This window comes from Rhinatrema bivittatum, chromosome 2 (genome assembly GCF_901001135.1).
Source record: "Rhinatrema bivittatum chromosome 2, aRhiBiv1.1, whole genome shotgun sequence".
NCBI lineage: Eukaryota > Metazoa > Chordata > Amphibia > Gymnophiona > Rhinatrematidae > Rhinatrema > Rhinatrema bivittatum.
Window position 1 is genome coordinate 268,408,210 of NC_042616.1, and position 23,225 is coordinate 268,431,434.

The following is a 23,225-nucleotide window of genomic DNA, read 5'->3' on the forward strand; positions in this document are numbered from 1 at the left end:
GTTTGATTCAAGTTTAAGTTTTAAGAGAGAAATTGAACACACTCCCATACCTGTATTTTATAAATGGTATTTGTCCAACATTTAAAATGTATCCTTGACCAAAGTGACTTTTGGACAGTAGTCCAAGTGTTTGTTTTAACAGTAATAGACTACTGTAATTTCTTATATATTGGACTACCTCAGACCTTTTTGAAATCATTACAAGCACTACAAAATTCAGCCAAGCATCTTATTTTAGAAGCACCTTGTTGGGATCATGTCTCTCCTTTACTGAAGTCATAAGAACATAAGATATACCATACTGGATCAGACCAAAGGTCCATCAAGCCAAGTATCCTATCTCCAACAGTGGCCAATCCAAGTCACAAGTACCTGGCAAATACCCAAACATTAAACAGATACCATTCTACTAATGCCAGCAATAAGTAATGTCTATTCTCTATTGATTGCTAGCAGTTTATAGACTTCTTCCCCAGGAACTTATCCAAACGTTTTTCAAACCCAGGTACACTAACTGCCTTAACCAATTCCTCTGGCAATGAAATCCAGAGCTTCATTGTGCGTTGAGTGAAATAATTTTTTCAGATTTGTTTTACATGTGCTACTTGCTAACTTCATGGAGTACCACCTAGGTCTTGTATTATCAAAAAGGGAAAATAACAGTTTCACATCTACCCGTTCTAGACTTCTCATGATTTTAAAGACCTCTATCATATCCCCCCTCAGTCGTCTCTTCTCTAAACTGAACAACCCTAACCTCTTTAGCCTTTCCTCATAAGGGAGCTGTCCCATGCCCTTTAATCTTTTGGTCATTCTTCTCTGTACTTTCTCCAATACAACTATATCTTTTTTGAGATGCAGTGATCAGAACTGCACACAGTATTCAAGGTGCAGTCTAACCATGGAGTGATACAGAGACATTATGACACCCTTTGTTTTATTTGCCATTCCCTTCCTAATAATTTCTAATATTGTTTTCTTTTTTGACCGCAACAGCACACTGAGCAGACAATTTCAATGGATGCCGGTTTGTCAGCAGATTGAATTTAAATTGCTGTTTTTAATATCTAAAGTTTTAAAACAGAGTAATCCAAGTTATTTAACAAAATGTTTAAATGTATTCAAACGTTCTCGGTCACTAAGGTCTTAGGATAAAATGCTTTTAAACTCCCTTCTGCAAGAGTTGACCACTTACAATGTACTCGACAGTGTGCATTGTTTGCTATAGGTCCTAGTCTGTGGAATAGAATGCCTGAAAATGTGTCCTTTAGATATCAACATTTTTCATAAACAGTTAAAAGCCTATTTGTTCCAGTAGGCTTTTTATTCAGCTGACTAGATTGAAGATGCCTACTGCTTTTTGGGGTAAAAATCCCTTGCTTTTAAAGAAATAATATGATTTTAAAGAAATCATGTGATTATAATATTGCAATGTCTTATTTCTTACTTTTGTAATTCACTTAGTACATGATATTGATATTTGTGGAATATAAATAAACTTAGTGCTTCATTTAGGGAGTCATATGTTGTCAACCTAAATTTAGGGACATTTTCAGCTAAACTTATACCTAAGGCCGAAAACTTTCCTAAATTTATGCCTTCAAAGTACTTGCCTAGATTTTGCCTTAAGGTGTGTGCCTCACCTCTATAACCACCGACTGAGGTTCCTAACTCTCAAACCCTTTATAAACCGCACCCCCCCCCCACCCCCCCCAAAAAAAAAAAAAAAGCATTACTCAAGGTCTTTGTAAGTAAAAATGTATCCATATAATCTAGGGGCATTCTGGGATGGGCCAAACTTATCAGGATAAGTGAATCGGATAACAATGATATTCAACAATACTCAGCTAAATTATCTGAGAGCAGTTATAAAGTTATCTAGGTAGGTTTACCCGAATAACGTGAACCTTAGCCAGTTGTAATCAAGCAAGCCATGTTAAGTAAAAAATGGGGGGGGGGGAAGGGGGCAGGCAGGGGGATTCCCCAACCCCACCTCCCCCCCAAAAAATAAGTAAAATAATATTGGGGATAGTGCCTGATTCCCCCTCACACACCAAATTAATTAAGAAGAAACAGACTGCCATAGCAGCCCAAGGCCACCCTTGGGGGATTTGAAAAGGCAATCTCTTCTCTGATCTAACCCTCCCCAATCCTTTTTTAATTGCACCACATGTACTTATACCCACAGCAAGGGAGGGGAAGCAATTTTCAGCAGCCCCATTCTATTCAGTAAAGACCTGCTCACCTGTGAACAAATTCTGAAAACTACTCTCTGCCTTTACAAAGCATAAGGGCAGTTTTCACTCTGTTTTTCACTTTTCAAGTATTGTCACTAATTCTACGACCTGGACTTCCAGTCTCTTTGTGTAAGGCTGGAGGAATGCAAAGGTCTCGTTTTAATGGATGGGCACTTCTACACTCTGCTTGGCAGATTCTCAAAATGGAACAAATAAAATCATCCAAGCAAGCCTGGTTTCTAATCTGCCAATCTTCTTAGGAAGCTCAAGATAGTTATTTCTTCTGTCCAGCCATAAAGCAAACAAACGCCACTCGCTTGTTGGTGATGGCAGTGGTGGTGGTGGCGGCATCATGACGCGTCACAGGCTCCATGGTCATCTAGGGATTCACTACACTGGGCACGCGCCAGCCTAGCTCCAGATTTTCAGGACAGGTTGACCTAGACCTGGTTTTATACCACCACTGCAGAAGTAGAGCTTTAAGTTCACGCATGAGATGAGGAGAACCAGGACTGGATCCAACCTGTCCTGAAAAAAAATGGAGCTAGATAGCAACTCGCTGTGGCTCACTGGTTCTCTTGCCTTATTTTCTAGATAGCTTAATTTAAAAACAAACCTAACAACCTATCACACACCAATGCTCATACACCATATACTGCTAACATATAGAGAAGTGATCCCCCCACCCCCGGCAAATGAATGAGGTCACTTTGAAGTAGATTAGGAGAAAGCGATATATGAACACTGATTTGTGTTCTTATACCCTATATAGCAAATGTTGCTTACCTGATGTAACAGGTGTTCTCACAGGACAGCAGGATGTTAGTCCTCACAAATGGGTGACATCGAGGATGGAGCCCACCACGGAAAACTTCTGTCAAAGTTTAAACAGAACTTTGACTGGCCCCTACTGGGCATGCCCAGCAAGGCACTGACCCTGCAGCCAGCAGGGGTCTCCCTTCAGTCTGATTTTCAAAGCTACAGGCAGTGCCTAGAAAGTAAAAACAAAACGAACCCAACACCGCGGGGTGGCGGGCGGGTTTCGTGAGGACTAACATCCTGCTGTCCTGTGAGAACACCTGTTACATCAGGTAAGCAACATTTGCTTTCTCACAGGACAAGCAGGATGGTTGTCCTCACAAATGGGTGAGTACCGAGCTGAGGATGTCCTGACTTGCACCAAATGCACCCAACGACGTGGAACAGGCAGTACAAGTGGGGTGGAATTTGGGAAAGGGCATCCGCACCCTACCGGGAAGGTGGAAGGGTGTTGGTACATCAGGTTGGAAAAAGGTTACGCAAGACAGATTGGCCGAAGATGGAGTCCTGTCTTCCAGCTTTGTCCAAACAATAGTGGGCTGCAAAGGTATGGAGGGAACTCCAGGTTGCAGCCCTGCAGATGTCAGGAAGCGGCACCGATCGAAGGTGTGCCACTGACGTCGCCATGGCCCTCACAGAGTGTGCTTTGACACGGTCTTGGAAAGGAATGCCAGCCTGCTCATAGCAGAAAGAAATGCAGTCCGCCAACCAGGAGGAAAGAGCCTGCTTACCCACAGGTTGTCCTAACTTGTTAGGATGGAAAGAGACGAATAATTGAGTGCTCTTCCTGTGAGAAACTGTACGGTCTAGGTAAAAGGCTAGAGCTCGTTTACAGTCTAGGGTATGCAGGGTCTGTTCTCCAGAGTTGGAGTGGGGCCTGGGAAAAAAGATAGGTAGTATAATGGATTGATTGATATGAAACTCAGAAACTACCTTAGGTAAAAATTTAGGGTGAGTGCGGAGTACCGCCCGGTCCTGCAGGAGTTTAGTGTAAGGCGGATAGGTAACTAGGGCCTGTAATTCACTAACCCTGCGAGCTGAAGTGATAGCCAAAAGAAATAACACTTTCCATGTGAGATACTTTAACTCACAGGAGTGCAGAGGTTCGAAAGGAGGTTTCATTAGACGACCAAGAACCAGATTAAGGTCCCAGGATGGGGCCGGAGGCCGTAAGGGTGGCTTCAGATGGAGCAAGCCTTTAAGAAAACGTGTTACTAGGGGTTGTACTGAAATAGGGACACCCTGTACACCTTTATGGAAGGCGGCTACCGCACTGACATGCATCCTAATGGAAGAGGTTTTAAGACCTGATTCAGAGAGATGCCATAAATAGTCCAAGAATTTGGAAATTGGACAGGAAAGGGGATCAAGGGACTGAGAAGTGCACCATGATGTGTACCTTTCCATTTGTATGAGTAAGACTTTCTTGTGGAAGGCTTTCGTGAAGCTATCAGGACTCGAGAAACGGAATCTGAAAGGTTGAAAGGCTGAAGGACTAACCTTTCAACATCCATGCCGTCAGGGACAAGGCTTGGAGGTTGGGATGGAGGAGGCATCCGTCGTTTTGAGTGAGCAGATGCGGGTCCTTTCCCAGAGGAATGTGCCTGCGGATGGAGAGATCCTGGAGTATTGGAAACCATACTTGGCGTGGCCAGTAAGGTGCTATCAGGATCATGGTTCCTCCGTCCTGGCGTAGCTTCACGAGAGTCCTTGACACAAGAGGAAGTGGGGGGAATGCGTAGAGCAGACCGGTTGTCCACTTGAGGGAGAATGCATCCCTCGGCCGAGAGTTCTGGCTCCGAATGAGAGAGCAGTAATCGTCCACTTTGTGGTTCTGAGGGGACGCAAAGAGGTCTATGCGGGGAGAACCCCACTTGTGAAACAGAGAGGTCGCTACCAGAGGATCGAGTGACCACTCGTGCGGTCGGAAGACACGGCTCAGCCGGTCTGCCAATACATTGTCTACTCCCGGCAGGTAAGTGGCCCTGAGGTACATAGAGTGGGAGAGGGCTTCCGCCCAGATCTGCGCAGCTTCCTGACACAGAAGGAAGGAGCCTGTGCCTCCCTGCTTGTTTATGTACCACATGGCCACTTGGTTGTCCGTCTGGATTAAGATTATCTGATGAAAGAGATGATCTTTGAAAGTGCGGAGCGCATAGCGGATTGCTCGAAGTTCCAGGAAATTGATCTGGTGTTCGGCTTCCTCGTTGGACCATAACCCTTGGGTTTGAAAATTGTCCACATGGGCCCCCCAACCGATGTGGGAAGCGTCGGTGGTTAGGATAACTTGCGGATCCGGTGGAAGAAAGGGTAAGCCCTGAAGGAGGTTGACCTGAGTCGTCCACCAAGTTAAGGATAGGCGCAGCGCTTGTGTGACTGTGATTATGGAGGACAGAGGCTGAAAAGCTTGAATCCATTGTTGTCGTAGAGTCCATTGTGTTACCCTCATGGCTAGTCTGGTCATGGGAGTGACTTGAACCGAGGATGCCATGTGTCCTAGGAGAACTAGGAATTGGCGAGCTGTGGCAGTGTCTTGAGACTGGAGCTGGTGAGCTAGGGACATGAGAGTTTGGACCCGTTGTAGCGGAAGGTAGGCCTTTGCCTGTAAGGTGTCCAAGTCTGCCCCAATGAAAGATAAGGTTTGAGATGGGACGAAGCAAGATTTCTCGTAATTGACAAGAAACCCTAAGGAAAGGAGTGTGTTGATTGTCAATTGTAGGGAGGACCGGGCAATCTGAGGGGTGGAGGCCCTGATCAGCCAGTCGTCCAGATAGGGGTATACGTGGACACCTTCCTTCCTGAGGAATGCTGCTACAACTACGAGGCATTTGGTGAAGACCCGTGGAGCAGATGCCAGACCGAAAGGCAGTACTCGGTATTGATAATGGTCGCGGCCTACGAGAAACCGCAGATATTTGCGATGGGATTGTGTTATCGCAATATGGGTATAAGCTTCCTTGAGGTCGAGGGAGCACAGCCAATCCCCTTTCTGCAGCAGAGGGAGTAACGTGCCCAGGGTTACCATCTTGAACTTTTCTTTTTGCAGATACTTGTTGAGGGCTCGAAGGTCTAAAATTGGACGTAGCCCTCCTGATTTCTTTGGAATTAGGAAGTATCTGGAATAGAATCCCTTGCCTCGTTGAGAGGGAGGAACGAGTTCTATAGCATTTGATTGCAGAAGAAGAGATACTTCCTGTTGTAATTGAGCCAAATGGCTGGATAGACTCCACGCTTGAAGCGGCGGGGAGTCTGCCGGAAGAGTTATGAAATTGAGGTGGTAACCCTGTGCGATAATCGCCAGCACCCACTGGTCTGAGGTAATCCGTGTCCAATGCTGTAGAAAGTGGCACAGACGACCCCCTACAGGGATGTGGGGGAGTGGGATATGGCATGTGCTCCGAGTCGGGAAGTCAAAGGCCTGCCGCAGGCCCGGGGGGTGGGGCTACAGCAGGTCTTTGTTTCCGAGGTTGGCGTGGCTGAGGTCTGGTGGAGGATCGAGCCGGACGAGGCCTAGTCGACGGAGGGTAATAACGACGTGGCCGAAAGAATGACTTTTTGGAGTCCTTCTTAGGTGGTGGTTTGGAGGATACCTCAGATGGAACAGACGAAAGTTGTTTCAACGTCTCGTGGTGATCCTTCAATTCCGCCACAATTTGTTGAATCTGTTCTCCGAACAGATTATCCCCTAAGCAGGGTAAATCGGCTAGACGATCCTGAACCTCTGGGCGAAGGTTGGATGATTTTAACCAAGCCCAACGTCTGGCTGAGATGGCAGTAGCTGAGACTTTCGTGGAAGCATCGAAGATATCGTAGGCCGTTCGGATCTCGTGCTTCCAGCTTCAAATCCTTTGTGAAGGAGGGCTTGAAGCTGTGGCTGGTATTGGTCCGGTAAGGTGTCAGCGTAGTCCTGCATTTGTTTAAGGATAGCTCTGTTGTACTGAGTCATATAAAGTTGGTATGAAGCTATACGAGATATCAACATAGCCCCATGATACACTTTCCTTCCCACACTATCAAGAAATTGGTTGTCCTTGATAGGGGGAGTGGAAGAGTGTGGCTTTAAACGCTTGGCTTTCTTTTGCGCAGACTCAACTACAACAGAGCGATGATCCAGTTGAGACTTCTGAAATCCTGGTGCTGACTGAACGAGGTAGGTTGAGTCAGCTTTTTTATTGACTGGTGACACAGATGAAGGTGATTCCCAGTTTTTCTTTAAAAGATCCAGAAATACTTGGTGAATGGGGATGGAAGCGATGATCTTGGGGGCATCCAGAAATTGGAGCAGCTCCATCATTTGGTGCCTGTCATCGGTCTCAGATTGCAGCTGAAAAGGCACAACTTCTGACATCTCCTTTACAAAATTTATAAAGGAGAGATCTTCAGGAGGAGATCGTTTTCTACTCTCTGTAGGAGATGGTGGGGATGGTAAATCTGTATCTGAAGATGAATCATCACCCCAGGTATCATAAGGGTCATGTAAGGTTTGCTGTCCTGAAGGACCTGGTAGAGGATCCAAAGGCATCGATGGAACCGGTGCTGCAAGCGGAACAGTGAACGGCATCGAGGGCTTCGGGGCCACCGATGGAATCGGTGCCGATCTTGGAATCGATGGAGCCGAAGGATAAATCGGTGGAAAGGTATGTGAAGGCACCGATGGAACGACACCGGACGGAGGAATCCGGAACGGTGTTTCTCCTGTCGATGAATGTCCTTCCGGAGATGATGGTGTAGTCGGTGCTAATGAAATCACCGATGGAAGGGCGCGCATAAGTGCCTCCATACGATTTAGTATCGGTGCCAACGCTTCCACTATAGGCTCGGTGGTCGGTTCCATCCTCGGTGGCAGAGTCGGTGCCGGAATCGGTGCCGGAGGCGGTGCCGGAGGCGGTGCCGGTGGAGGCTGGAATCTTCGCATCGCATTCTCGATGGCCTCCTGGACCAGCCGGTCCAGTTCTGCCCGGAGACCAGGGGTAAGCATACCCGGCTCAACGGGAGAGGGAGGCTGAGGCAGGGCCGGAGGGACCACCGTAACCGGTGGGATCACGGCCCCCGCACCCCGGGAGGGTGAGGGTTTCCTCGGTGCCTGCGAACGAGACGTGGACGGTGCCAGGTCCGACCGAGGCTTTTTCTTCGGTGGCTCGGCCTGTTCAGAGGTCGATGGTTGCGGATCCTCGACGGGCCGAGACTTGTGCCGTCGATGGCGATGCTTATCCTTCCGATCTCCTCGGTCATCCGGGGAGGGGACAGGAGTCGACGGCCGAGAAGTCATCGATGGTGGACGGTCACCGGCGGGTTGGCGATGGTGGTGCAACTTCGACGGTGCCGGTTCCGATGACGTCGATGCTATCGATGGCGTTGGGGTGGGTGCATGGAAGAGGAGCCCCATCTTCTCCATCCTGGCCTTGCGACCCTTAGGTGTCATTAAGGCACATTTGGTGCAAGTCAGGACATCATGCTCACTACCCAAACATAAAACACAAACCCTATGGGGGTCAGTGATGGACATAGTCCGGGTACAATCAGGACATCGACGGAACCCCGTCGCCATGGCTTAAGGCCAAATTTAGGCGCGGGCTCAGTAAGTTCCCACAGGCCTCAAGGGCCAAAATCGACGGCCGCCGATTAAAAAAGGGAAAAACTTACCGGTTTCCGCGAAAGTGACAAAAATTTGTCGAAGGGAGACCCCTGAGGGGCAAATTTTCTTCGGATAGAAAAAAACCGAATTCCTGTCAGGAACGTGGTAAGAGAGCTCCTTTCACCGCGTGGCAACTGCTGCGCGGAAAAAAGAAGACTGAAGGGAGACCCCTGCTGGCTGCAGGGTCAGTGCCTTGCTGGGCATGCCCAGTAGGGGCCAGTCAAAGTTCTGTTTAAACTTTGACAGAAGTTTTCCGTGGTGGGCTCCATCCTCGATGTCACCCATTTGTGAGGACAACCATCCTGCTTGTCCTGTGAGAACAAATGTTATTTATTGTTTATTACTATTATTGCTTTTAATCGTGTTACTGTTATTCCTCACGTTACTGTTTCTAGTCGTTCCCTGTACCAAACAAAAGGAAATACTTGACTTCCTGCACCATTAAGTTATATGTAAACCGATGTGATATGCAAATTGAACACCAGTATATAAAAACAAATAAATAAAAATAAATAATTATATAGCAAGTACAATATTGAAAGCAATAGAAGCTTATAAAAAATAAAAAGAAATAATAATGATTAAAAAAAAAATTACAGCTTCTCTCAGGGATCCAAACTTATAGGGTCATTTATTAAAACGTGATAATTACCGCATCGCCGCAATAAAATGTAAATGTGGGAAAGGGGAGGGGTTAGGGCGGGGTTAGGGAAATGTTATTTCCAGTACTGCTGAGGGCGATAATGTTTTACGGTGGCGCTATGGGGGTGGTAGTGTGCGCCGTGCCTGCAGCGGGCAAAACACACTGCCATGATGCAGCCGAGTGCACACTGCCCTTTTTACTTCAGGCCTCATCACTCTGCTATACACATCATGGAATGATGAATTCCCCTATTAGAGAGAAAGAGATGATAAAAATTGTGGAATAAATAATATATGGGAAAAAAAAGTAATAGTAAATTAACACTGGAGATTAAATAATTCCTAACATATAATAGTCAGACTAACCAAGGGGAAAAGACGTAAGCCATCTAAGATTCAGATGGAGCATCCAGCTTCTTTTTGCCCCAATTGTGAGGGCTCAAAAAAACCATATCTAACCCCAAAGTAAAGGATAATATGTTTACATGGAACTTAACAGTACATTTAAAGAAAGAACTTCCTGGCGCATACTCAGGAATTTTCTTCTCTCCTATATCTCACAGCACAGGTCTGGAAAAACCCAGATTTTAGAACCCATGTATGGTCTTTGACAACAGTTCATAATCCTGGGAGAAAACAAATAAGTTACTCAAAGTTTAGCTCGATTAGATTCCGCCTCTTGAGATTTCTCAAGGAACGCAGACAGGTCCAAACTATCAAGATAAAGATTAGTAGGAACATTCACAAAGCCAACTGCTATTCTCCTAACCCCAGGATTTCTTCTGTGAGGGCCAAAAAAGGTTTTTCTAACTCGCAGTATAAAACCTTCAGGAGTATTCAAAATCTCCCTCATATATTTACCAAATACGTCTCTTGGGGGCAACAGAGGCATCTTTTGAAAATGCAAAATTCTCAAAATCAAATATTTAGCAGAATTCTCAAGATGTTCCAGTCTCTGTTGTGTTACGTTCTTCTCTTATATCAAACTAACTTGAACTGATGAAATATGTTCCTCAGACTATACTCATTTCCCTACCCTGCCACCAGAGTCTTTACTCCCCTAATAAGACTGTAATTTAGAATGAATATCCAAGGCAATAACACTAATGAAGTAATAGATTGGAAGGTTTTCCAAAGTAACTGTTGAGGATTTCACCAAGGTAGCGCTCTCCTCCAGTCCAGCCATGACAACAGTTAATTCTGAAGAAACACATTCTTCACCCCTGGTTGCTTGACCCATGGCCTCCACATCCAAGGCAACTGCAGCACCCGGAGGGGCAACTCTTGGTTCACCCATGCTACGCGCAGTCTGCTACAGTAATGATATGACATCAGATTCTTCTTTCCTCGAGATGCCTCCGTCCCGAACAACCCCATTCATCGCATCCAGCTCCCCTGTGGCGCACACACTGATGTCCAGCAGCAACAGTGTAGACTGCTCACCGGAGCTCAGGGAAACCTCAGAGTCCAGTCAATTGGCCATTTCACCACCGACCCCAGCTACAGACACATCCAGTCCATTCAGGAGCACAGCCAACAAAAGCTCTGGAACAGAGATCTGTCCAAACTGCACCACACCAGAAGTCACTGGGGCTTTCCTTCTGCTTATGCCCTTTGGCTTCCCCATGAATCTAGTTAGCAAAATGATGTAAAGGTAATATTATAATCAAAAACATCGAATTGATTTGACAGAATTCCACTTCAAGTTACTATCTTGCCTCCCCCCTCTCTGGTCATTAAACGAACAGAGATTTCATCCAGAAGGTGTTAAGTGTACCTTTATAGGAAATAAAACATGAAGACCAATGACAGATGTCTGAGTAGTGATTTGCAAGAAGTCCATAGGGATTTTCATGTTTCACATCTGTGACATGGTTCAATGAATCTTTCCTGCAGCTGCAAGGGAAGTCACACATAGGGGCAGATTTTCAGAGCCCTGCTCGCCTAAATCCGCCCAAATCCGGGCGGATTTAGGCGAGCAGGGCCCTGCGCGCTGGTGAGCCTATTTTACATAGGCCTACCGGCGCGCGCAGAGCCCCGGGACTCGCGTAAGTCCCGGGGTTTTCGGAGGGGGGCGGGACCGAGCGCTGCGGCGTTTTCGGGGCGTGTCAGCAGCGTTTTGGGGGCGGGTACGGGGGCGTGGCTACTGCCCGGGGCGGTCCGGGGGCGTGGCCGCGCCCTCCGTACCCGCCCCCAGGTCGCGTCCCGGCGCGCAAGAGGCCCGCTGGCGCGCGGGGATTTACGACTCCCTCCGGGAGGCGTAAATCCCCCGACAAAGGTAAGGGGGGGGCTTAGACAGGGCCGGGTGGGTGGGTTAGGTAGGGGAAGGGAGGGGAAGGTGAGGGGAGGGCAAAAGGAAGTTCCCTCCGAGGCCGCTCCGATTTCGGAGCGGCCTCGGAGGGAACGGGGGTAGGCTGCGCGGCTCGGCGCGCGCCGGCTATACAAAATCAATAGCCTTGCGCGCGCCGATCCAGGTTTTTAGCAGATACGCGCGGGTCCGCGCGTATCTACTAAAATCCAGCTTACTTTTGCTTGCGTCTGATGCGCCAGCAAAAGTAGGCCAATTCGCGCTATTTGAAAATCTACCCCATAGGGTCTGATTTTAAAAAGCATTTACTTGTGTAAAACTGGGTTTTAGATGAGTAAATACACTTTACTCTAGTAAGTGGGCTTTTGAAAATTGCTGCAATATATGCCATTGAACTGTCTATAGGATTTGCTTGAATAAGTGCACTTTACACATATAAATGGATTTGAAAATTGCTTCAATAGTAGTTACATTTACACCTGCAAATCCTTTTGAAAAGTACCTGTATGCCTACGACTGTATAAATACCCAGAGAAGAGTGACACTAGACACAACATCAGAGGTTCAAGAATAAAAAGGTAAAAAAAAACAAGAACAGAAAGTAATTTCCCACTCAGAGCACAAGTGTGGGAGTGACGTTATTCTAGTCCTATCCTTGCTGTCCATTTCTGCTCAACACTACAAACGCTGTCCTGTGTGTTCTCACTCCTGCAGTGTATGGTGGCGCTAGTCTCTCTTTCATGGGTCTTTATCCACAGCATTTCAGTTTCTTTAGGGCCACATCCCAACTGCATGTCTCCTCTAGCACGGAATCTCTCCTCCAGCACCTGTAGTGTCCCGGCCGCAATGATGTCAGTAAGACTTTGCAGCTCCCACCAGCACCAGTCCTGATTGTCTACTGGCTACAATACACATGGGGTCTAGCAGTCCAACTGCCTACTCTTCCTGAATGGAATTTAGCGCAACCAACCTCTTTGAAAACCCAAGATGTGCCAAACAGCTCCTCAATTCCGCAAAACCAGAAGACAGTTAAGTACCATGGTTTTGGTGGGGATATAATGTCAAGGATAGATGGACAAAACATACACATAAGGTGTTCTTTAAAAAAAAAAAAAAAAAAAAAGAACGATCCAAATTTTCATTTAAGACTTAAAACTAGACACAGACTGTTTAAAATAAAATTCTAGCTTTATTATTTTATGTAAAGTGGAATTTTTATGGTTGGGCAAAGATGAAAATAGTACTTCAAACACATCAGCAGTTAAAATCTTCCAGGCTCAAGATTTATATCTGTAGAAATTATTTACATCTGTTTCTAGAAACTTAAAGTACTTCAGGGGTTTTTGTTTTTGCTTTTTTTTTTTTTTTAATATTTGGCAGCTGCTGATTGGATAAAAAAAATTCCTAGTCATAAAAAAATATAGAAATAAAATGTGCACTATTAAAGATAAAATCATTAATATATCTTGTCATGATAGAAATATTCATATTGTAAAGATGCATAAAATAAGATTTAATATCTATTTGAGTTTTTAAAATTTATAATGGATACAAGTGTAAGGGACTTGATTAACTGCACGTGAACTGGTATCCTCATAGCTAAATAAAGATCCATGTATGCTGGCCAAACCTCACCTCAATACCAAATTACGGTCATGTATTCCAGAAATTCCTTTTTGCTAAGACATGCAGTATAATAACAAAGTGCACTCTGATAAAAAATAAAAAAAGAACAGCTACTGACATCCATTGATATTTATTAATATAACATTAAAACACAGCCATATTCCAAACAGAAAACTATAGCCCCAGTGCTTGTTTAAGCAAGTGCTTCCTGCAGGGCTTCTCTCTATGTCTAAGCATATCTTGAGATCATGGTTTTATATGGTAATTTTAGTTTGAGTGCCCACTGATCTTCTGTTCTGAATTTTCTCTCTTAACTATCTCCTTCCAGGAAAATCTGTGGGAAGTACGGGACGGGTTTGCTCTAATTTTAGTTTATATAACTAAGAACCGATAAGGTGTCCATTCCACATTAAAGCAGCATTACTAGACATACTTACTCTTGAGGGAATGCTGCATAACTGTGCAGTGCAAAATTTGTGCAGAATTCCCCACCAATTCAGAATTTGACACTTAGAAGGTAATTTTCAAAAGCATTTAAATGCTTAAAAAATTGGGTTTTACATGTGTAAATACACTTTACACCGGTGAGCTTTTGAAAATTGCTACAATATATGTTAGGGAATTATAACGCAGGTAAATGGGCTTTTGACGATTGCTATGATAGTATGTTACATTTATGTTCTGGAGGAAGGGAGGTTGAATCTGGAAGGGAGAAGGAGATTGAGGAGGCTTTAAACCTGGGGGGAAGGAAGCTAGCCTGGGTCAGGAAGAAAGGAGGCGGAGAGAAAAAGAGTGCTAGGGAATAAAAAGCCTTATACAATTTTACAATACTTCTGAAGAAATTCTGAACATTTTAAAATTCTGCATCCGAGGAATTTTTTTCCATATTGCACTGGAAATTAAGGACAATTATTATATTCAGTTATTTTGACAAATAAAATGCAGAATTTGTAAAAAAAAAAAAAAAAAAATTGTTTGAGAATTTTAAAAGTTGTTGCCCAGAAAAATATTTTGGCAGAAAACTGCCCCAGGACTAATAAGGTCTATTTGAAAGCATTTCTCAAAAATTGCTATATGAAGATTTATCTATACCTCACTGCAAACACAACAAAATGATGCTGGCCTCAGGACATACCAGTGCCATTTTGAATAGAGCACCAGCAGGTTAGGAGCATCTGGGGATCACTCCTGTCCTGTGAAAAGGCTTCCCCTCTCAGTAGTCTCTTCTCCAAGCTGAAAAGTCCTAACCTCTTTAGTCTTTCCTCATAGGGGAGCTGTTCCATCCCCTTTATCATTTTGGTTGCCCTTCTCTGTACCTTCTGCATCACAATTATATCTTTTTTGAGATGCGGCGACCAGAATTGTACACAGTATTCAAGGTGCGGTCTCACCATGGAGCGATACAGAGGCATTATGACATTTTCCGTTTTATTCACCATTCCCTTTCTAATAATTTCCAACATTCTGTTTGCTTTTTTGACTGCCACAGCACACTGCACCGACGATTTCAAAGTATTATCTACTATGACACCTAGATCTCTTTCCTGGGTGGTAGCTCCTAATATAGAACCTAACATCGTGTAACTACAGCAAGGGTTATTTTTCCCTACATAATCACCTTGCACTTATCTACACTAAATTTCATCTGCCATTTGGATGCCCAAATTTCCAGTCTCACAAGTTCCTCCTGCAATTTATCACAATCTGCTTGTGATTTAACTACTCTGAATAATTTTCTATCATCTGCAAATTTGATAACCTCACTCGTCGTGTTCCTTTCCAGATCATTTATATATAAATTGAAAAGCACTGGTCCAAGTACAGATCCCAGAGGCACTCCACTGTATATATACTCTTTCCTTCTCTGTTTCATGTCTTTTTTTTTTTATTCTTTATTTATTGCTTTTCAAATAATTACAACAAATAAAACAATACAGTTGAAATGTCATAATGGCTGAATTGTATCATATTCTATTAACTGAAAGATACAATTTATAACCATATCAATCTTTCATCTTTTCAGTTATTATTAATACATATAAGGAACTTCAAGTGAATTCTCTCAAGTTGAACAGAATTAAGGAAAAAAAATCTAGGTAATATGCATTATCTAAAACCCTGCTTTTTTAAATACCGGTCCTTTTTGCTACTAGGAGACCCTTGAGACCTTCTGGATCTGTGAATGAATAGCTATTTCCAACTAGCTTGATAATACACCTACATGGGTACTTTAACATAAAATGCCCACCTTTATCTAGCACCTCTTTCCTATAAACCAAGAACTTCTTTCTGCGTAACTGGGTGAATTTTATAAGATCTGGAAAGATCCATATTCTTTGACCATGTTTCATGTCTTTTAACCAGTTTGTAATTCACGAAAGGACATCGCCAGCTATCCCATGGCTTTTTACTTTTCTTAGAAACCTCTCATGAGGAATTTTGGATTAAGGTAAACTGGAAGGGGATAATAAAGCAGAGGATGAATTCCAGGGTAGTTGCAAATGAAAGCTCATAGTACTAGATCACAACCCTGGTTTCTGGTGAGCTAGAAGCTAAGTCACAAAAAACAAACAAAAAAAAAGAGACAGACCACAGACTAACTAGTAGAAAATGGTGATTTAATCTCACGCATCATTTGAATGGTGAGTGTGCGATTCAGCCAAATTCAGGACTTCAAAAACATAAATGCACAGACAGCATACAAAAAAACTTTCACATCGGTGTTTCCCAAATTTTAACATTAACATATGTATATCCTCCCCCCATCAAAATGAACCCCACCCCAAAAACTCACTCCCAACTGCAGACGACTCACAACTCAGGAAGGTAATGCCCACTCCGAACTAGTTGCAGTATGACCAGAACAGAACAGAAAGTAAAAGAAGAAAATAGGTCAAAAAACACAAGATCAAGTTAAAAAAAAAAATCTCATCTATCACTCTTTGAAAAAGGACTCCATATCTCCCCTCCTTATGGCAATCAACTTTTCCAGATGTTGTATCCTTTTAAATTTAGTCAAGAGAAGGGAGAAAGGAGACACACCACTCTTTTCACCAGGAGGCTACCACACATCTTGTTCAGGTAGCCAACAATTTTTTTGCGAGGAGGTAATATCATCCACAGGCATATTGAGTAAGAACAGTCAACAATCCTTGGGTATTTGTTCATCCAACATGTTAGTCAAAAACTTACAGAAATTTTCCCAAAATAATTGTATCGCCAGGCACGTCCACCAGAGATGAAAAGTCTCCAGTAGCCCCACAATTTCTCCAGCACAAATCACTACAAGAGGGAAACATTTTAACCTCTGTGGGGTTAAATACAATCTATACAATAACTTATAGCTGCAGACATAGAACAGCATCTCACAAACATTAAACAAAGATCCCAAGTCCCCTCCTCCCAAACCACCCCCAAATCCTTCTCCCAAACTTAAGAGATGTTTTGCCTTGCCCTTCTGACCCGTAATTAAAATGGAGTACATTTTTTAAATAACCCCCTTTAATGTAGCGACCTTCTCCCAGTAACCCTCAAAGATATCCCCTTTCATAAGCTCTCACTTTACCACTTTAGAACTGACAAAATGAGTCAGCTGCGTATAAGCGAAGTAATCTTTAGACGAAAGTCCATAATTTATTATCAAATCTTGAAAATTCACCATCCTTTCCCCCCTTCCCCCTTGCCCACCTGCTCCAATTTAATCAAACCATTAGTTTCCTATAACCTAATCTTTTCCAGCGGGAAAATTATCACACTTCCTAAAGGGTGCGAGATGAAAACATTTTTATCCCCAACCACTGCCGTTTTCCATTTTACCCAAATCTGCAATGTGAACTTCGTACAGGGGGATGTGTTATCCAATGTTATACACTTTTGCCTCTGACACAAAAAAAAGGGATGAAAGTCTTCATCTCCAATATATATTCTTCAATACCTACCCATGGTTTACCATGGACCTGATTATGAAATCCATCACTGCCTTTATGTTGCGAGCGCGGCCTACGGCTGGTGTTGAGAGCATGGAGGCACGGTCGCTAGCTCATGGGAGAGCGTGAGCCCCTAAACCACAGCACTACTCAGGGAGAAGCCGCAAGGCACACCGTGGGAGGTAAGAGTATGCAAGCACGGGTGGAACAGGAACGAGGCAGGACTGGAACTAAGGCAAGGAACTTTGGAACAGGAACAAGGCAGGGTCAGCCCTCTGCTGGACGTACACGCACCAATGAGACCCAGCAACGCAATGCTGGTCTTAGAGTAGCCCTCCAGCCACTCGGAAGACCTTCCGGACCCGCTGCTTGGGAATGACGAGTGCGTGAGGCTAGACGGAGGCTGAGGGCAGGAACAAGCAAAGACAGGAACTTGGAAGACTCAGACGAGGACTTGGAACTTGGAAGGTACAGGTGGGCACTGTCCCTCAGGGCGCCCTACACAGCCCCCCCATGGGCTTGTCACAGACCACCCTGTCCTCTGCGCACCCTACACAACATGGGAAGGGTGGTCGCAGACCACACGGGAGCGGGACAAGCGCCGGAAGGGGATCCAACCAAATGAGGCTCCTATGACCGGAAATAGGAACCGGATCTATACGGATTTACCCTCGGGGTGGCCATCTGGAGGAGTCGAAGAGCTGGAAGACTCTGAACTTGGAAGATTCAGATGAGGACTTCGGGAACATCTGGAACATCAGGACATCTGGAACTAGGACAAGGCAACGAAGGAGCTCCAATGAAGGACAAGACCAGTTGCAATGGAGAAGGTACAGAGAAGGGCGACCAAAATGAAAAAGGGGATGGAACTGCTCCCCCATGAGGAAAGACTAAAGAGGTTAGGGCTGTTCAGCTTGGAGAAGAGACGGCTGAGGGGGGATATGATAGAGGTCTTTAAAATCATGAGAAGTCTAGAATGGATAAATGAGAATCGGTTACTTAGTCTTTCGGATAATAGAAGGACTAGGGGGCACTCCATGAAGTTAGCATATAGTACATTTAAAACTAATCTGAGAAAATACATTTTCACTCAACACACAATTAAACTCTGGAATGTGTTGCCAGGGGATGTGGTAGTGCAGTTAGTGTAGCTGGGATTAAAAAAGATTTGGATAAGTTCTTAGAGGAGAAGTCCATTACCTGCTATTAATGAAGTTGACTTAGAAAATAGCCACTGCTATTACTAGCATCAGTAGCATGGGATAGTCTTAGTTTTTGGGTACTTGTCAGGTACTCGTGGCCTGGATTGGCCACTGTTGGAAACAGGAATCTGGGCTTGGTCTGACCCAGTATGGCTATTTCTTATGTTCTTATGTGTTTTCAGGAGCTGATGCCAATTAATTGCAGAGTCCCTGATATCAGCTGTCAGCTGATCTTAGTTCCAGAGCAAGTAAGTGCTAAACTTTGTACTTGTGTTTTCTCTGTGCAATAAGAAACTCCAAAATTATGATTTGTTAATCATAGAGAAAGTGTACATGGAACCTCCTCAGCTTTTCACAATGCTTTTCATCACTTGAGGCTGTACTTTTTATGTCTACATATTATAAAACCTCAATCAATTACTTGTCATGGGTAGTATAAAACCTAGGTTTCCAAATGTGTCACACATGAGCACATCAAGGGGTACCAACTTATTTATTTCTCATACATCTAAACTACTTTACTAAAGGACCTCAAAGCTGTAATGCAACATGAAATATAAATAAGCAATAATATGCAAAAAACTATACACATAATAAAGCAGTTTATCATATAAACCTTAAATAAATACATGAAAAATAAAAATAGCAGAATAACTACCATAGCTAAAATCAATAAAAAAAACAGCAGTATAAAATCTAGGAAAACCTCAACCAACCATTACCCACCCTACCCTGGTAAACCCCACAATAGTTTTACATCATCATGAATAAATCAACAACAAAGGGCCCTATTTACTAAATGCTTTCTCCCATTCTCTGTCTATGAGAAAAATGCTTAGAAAACAGGGCCCAAAGTTAGCAGCCCACAGAAAAACTCAGTCACCATCAACATCTCTCAAACAAGGCCAATCATTACACTCAAATCCAGAATCCGGAGATATAATCAGAGCGTAAAGCAAATCTGCCAGCTAGTTCACAAAAACTAACTTTAAAATAAAAAGGTGTTTTTTTACTATTTGGCGAAAGCTTAGGTAATTTTCTCCCATTCGGATCTCTTTGGGCAGCGAATTACACAGTTCTTTCTAGCCTCATGATTGACAAAGTTGGAAGACATGAGAAAGTCCTTTGCGGACTACAGAGAAAACAAAGGGGTACAGCATGGCAGGTGAGATTTGTGGTGAGAAGGACCGCTTCCATTTAGTGGTCAAAATGTCAAATTTAAGACTGTAAAATGAATTTTAAAATAGATAGGGAGCTAGTGAAAGTTATGCAGAGTAGGGGAAATATGCTCCCTCACCTTTCTACTTGTAAGTATGCTGCCGTCATGTTCTGAACTAATCATAACTTTACTTTATACAAACAAAATAAAAAAAGACAACAGAACAGTACACCAGGACCAAACATGCTCTGTAGATTCAGGTTTTTGCCTTGACTGTGAATTTTACACAGTGCCAGTCTTCTGGCAATTCCCACCTCAATTTTTTAAATTATGCAAGTGTGACTAGTTTTGAATTTTTTTGTTTTTAAAAGTGATATGAAAACGTATTGCCAGATTTAAACACAATCCTGTTTTAACCTTTTAGCCATTATCCTAGCTTTGTGCATGCTTTATTTATATCATTTCTTGTGAAATCTGTTTTCTTGGTCTCTACTTTATCTTCCCGACTCTTTTACAGTCATTTAGAAAACTGTTACTGCACTGCAGTCATCCAAGACCTCTGGTAGTGTTCAATCCCATGTGGGTGTATTCAAATCCAAAAACACAAATAAGCCAGAACAAAGATCTTTTGTTGAAGTGTGTGCTAACAGTATGAAATCACCTCTGGCAGGACAACAGGCCTCCCAATTGCCTCGGGCCTAGAAAACTCATCGGACAGTGAAGATTTCTGGCCAGGATCTCACAGAATAACGACAAGCAAGTTCTCGCCCATTCTTTTTGTTTTAAACAAACCTTGAAGTCCATATTACCAATAGTTTTGCAATAGATGCAGCTTGTGAGAACATCTTTTCAAAATAAATCCCTGCATATTTTTAGATTTGGGTTTCTGTTTAGTGTTTTTTGATCTGTTTGTTTTTTGTTTTGGTTTTTTTTTAATATAACTTGGTACATCATCATGGTAATAATGTCCTAAAATTTGGGCATTTACTCTTCGATATTACTCAGACAGGTTAAGGACCACAAGACAAAATTTCTACCACCCAGAATTAACCATCAGGAAATACCAGAAATGAGTGGCCAAATAATGAATACTATCTAAAGTGAATTACGTGCAAGTATACACAAATACTTGTAAGCAATTCACAAACGCATAGGGTGCAGTACCTTCTCTTATTGAACTATATAGAATTTTTACAAAATAGCTATCAAGTATCCAAACAGGTATTTAAATGTTTACACACCTTTTCCGTGATATAAAACATGGAGCTATCCGCATGCTGAAGGGCATAATTTTCATGATTTGGGAGCGACCACCTGAAAAACATGAATGTATCCCTATTAGACACAGTTAGCGTTTCAAAATCTCACATTCAAGCAAACAAGACAAGCAGCTCTAAAAGGGTTATTATAAATTTTCAATGGGAATATAAATATTGGAATCATATAAATACATTTTATACAGAACAATTTATAAATAGAAATACTTTTTTTTTTTTTTTTGCCTTTTGACTTGTTCCCTGTTTTCCCCACTGCCTCAACAGTGGAGAAAACACTATCAAGATGACAGAGGCCTCTGGTTTGGGAGGGATGGAAGGGAGGTTTCCTCCTCTCACACTGAACTAAGCATCACATGCGGACCACAGGGCTGGCTTACAAATACCTTATCCATTTGTTTTCTTTTTTTTGTAAATAACAAGTTTTATTCAAACCTCACCTAGTACATTTGAACATTAGAGAATTGACAAGTGATATCGTCCATTATGCAGTTACACAGTATATAAAGATCACTTAGCATCAAAAGTCACAGGATAGGCATACAATCTCTTATACCCATGAAAAACTCCATACTCCTTTCGTACAGTGTACAATCCGCATAACCTCCGCAATCATTGATATCTACATACAGACATTATATAGCAAAAATACGCGTATATGGGCACATGCATGTTTCAAAGTTATCCTCCTAGTGATTAAGAGAGACTAAGCTGAAAAGTGCAGCAATTATCTTTTCTTGTCCACTTTTAAGGTAGTGTTTATTTTAATACTGTATTGTAATATGTTATGTCAGCCCCCTCACAATCTCCTCTGCAAGGCATTCCTCTTCTCATTTCTCAGACTCTCTCAAGACACGCATCACCCATAGTTAATTAATACTTAATGACAGAATATAAAGATTGCAAGGTCCATCTAGTCTGTCCTTTTTAACTCTTGCTTCCATAGTGCAGACCCTACTTGATCCCTACAAAGGATCCTCTCTTATTCCATGCTTTTTGATTAAATTATACAGTTTTAATGCTTCTCCCCCGCTTTTACTCCTGAGAGACTATTGCACGTATCTGTCTATCTGTTCGGAAATTATTCTGTATATCATAGCAAGGGTTATCTGCTGTAGGGTGACGATGATTCTGATGATGGTTCTGTTGATGTCAACTATAGGCCCTTACATTCCAAATAGGGATTAACACAAAAAAAGAAAACCCTACCAGATGGCCACAATCCTGCCTCCCAACTACGTACTAATTAAAGTTTGGAGATGACTTTAACCCACTCAGCCAATGGTGCTCCCAGGAGTACAGAAGAGAGGATGAAATGAAAGGTATTGCAGGACCGCAACCTACACAGGATAGATTTGTTCTTTAATTGATGTTATGGGACTAAAGATATGCACAGTATAAATATTAACTGTTTTATTTTAACAGATAACATCTTATTTTTCAGAAAAATGAAAGTGTTCAAAATGTAATATAAAATGTTGATAGACATTGCATTATACTTTAATTCTAGAAATTATAATTTTTCTCTAGTGTGTTTTTCAGGTTCCAAATTCTCTGGTTTCTGGTAAGTATACTAGATTCTCTAACCCATTTTCTCTTTTTATAGATTCTTCTTCACATCTGAATAGATGCTCTGGTAAGCATTTGCACACTACATAGCCACTTTTGTAGCTCAGCTCTTCTTTACAGGTTACCATGTACTCAAAATTCTAAACATTAAATAAGCATTGTTTTTCAAAATTGGTTTAAACCTTAACATAAGCATTTGATTTGTTTCTTTAAATTACTAAATTTTTTTTTTAGGTTCTTCACTTCAAGTCAGCCTTTCTTAGATAAGTCAGTTTAATCATTTAAACTTTAATTCCCTTTTCAAACAAACAATCTAGAATTTACATCCTTAAGGATGTTCAACTATCTCAGGATAAGTGCATGGTGAATTTCTGCACAGAAATGAATATAAAATGAGTGTACACACAAAAATCACGTCCTTCCAGCCTCCTCCTTGCCACCATCCCCTTAAAAGGGACAGCACATTAGTACTAAGGAGTAACAAATCCCACACCTATTCATAATTCCATTCTAGTTTCATATCAAGAACCCCTGCCTTAGAAATGCCTTTTCACTGAAAAAAAATGTCTTTTGTACATTTTTTATACCTTTCAATTATCCGAACAGCTGTTATATTCCCCTTGTGAGGTCCCGATAGGCAGTTCTTGCCTCCCACCAGTAGGGACATCTGTGAGCTTCAGGGACTACCTGGTCAGTCCTCCCATCATCTTGGCCCACTCTTCCTGCTAAAAGTCATGTTGTTTCATCCCTGGGCATATGATTTCTAGGCTTCCAGAGCTTGGTTCTCATTCCCTGGCACACTCACTGGAGTCCTGTTTCAACAGTTCG

The 23,225-nt window shown here is 42.8% G+C and overlaps 1 protein-coding gene across 4 annotated transcripts in view; it reads right to left on the reverse strand.

Moving 5' to 3' along the window:
• The window catches only part of ELMO1 (engulfment and cell motility 1), an 805,215-nt gene that overhangs the window by 604,556 nt on the left and 177,434 nt on the right, over nt 1-23,225 (reverse strand). For all 4 annotated transcript variants that reach the window (XM_029589504.1, XM_029589501.1, XM_029589503.1 and 1 more), the window contains exon 5: nt 20,796-20,868. In XM_029589504.1, the coding sequence (XP_029445364.1) occupies nt 20,796-20,868 (73 nt within the window). The remainder of the gene's footprint in view (nt 1-20,795; nt 20,869-23,225) is intronic.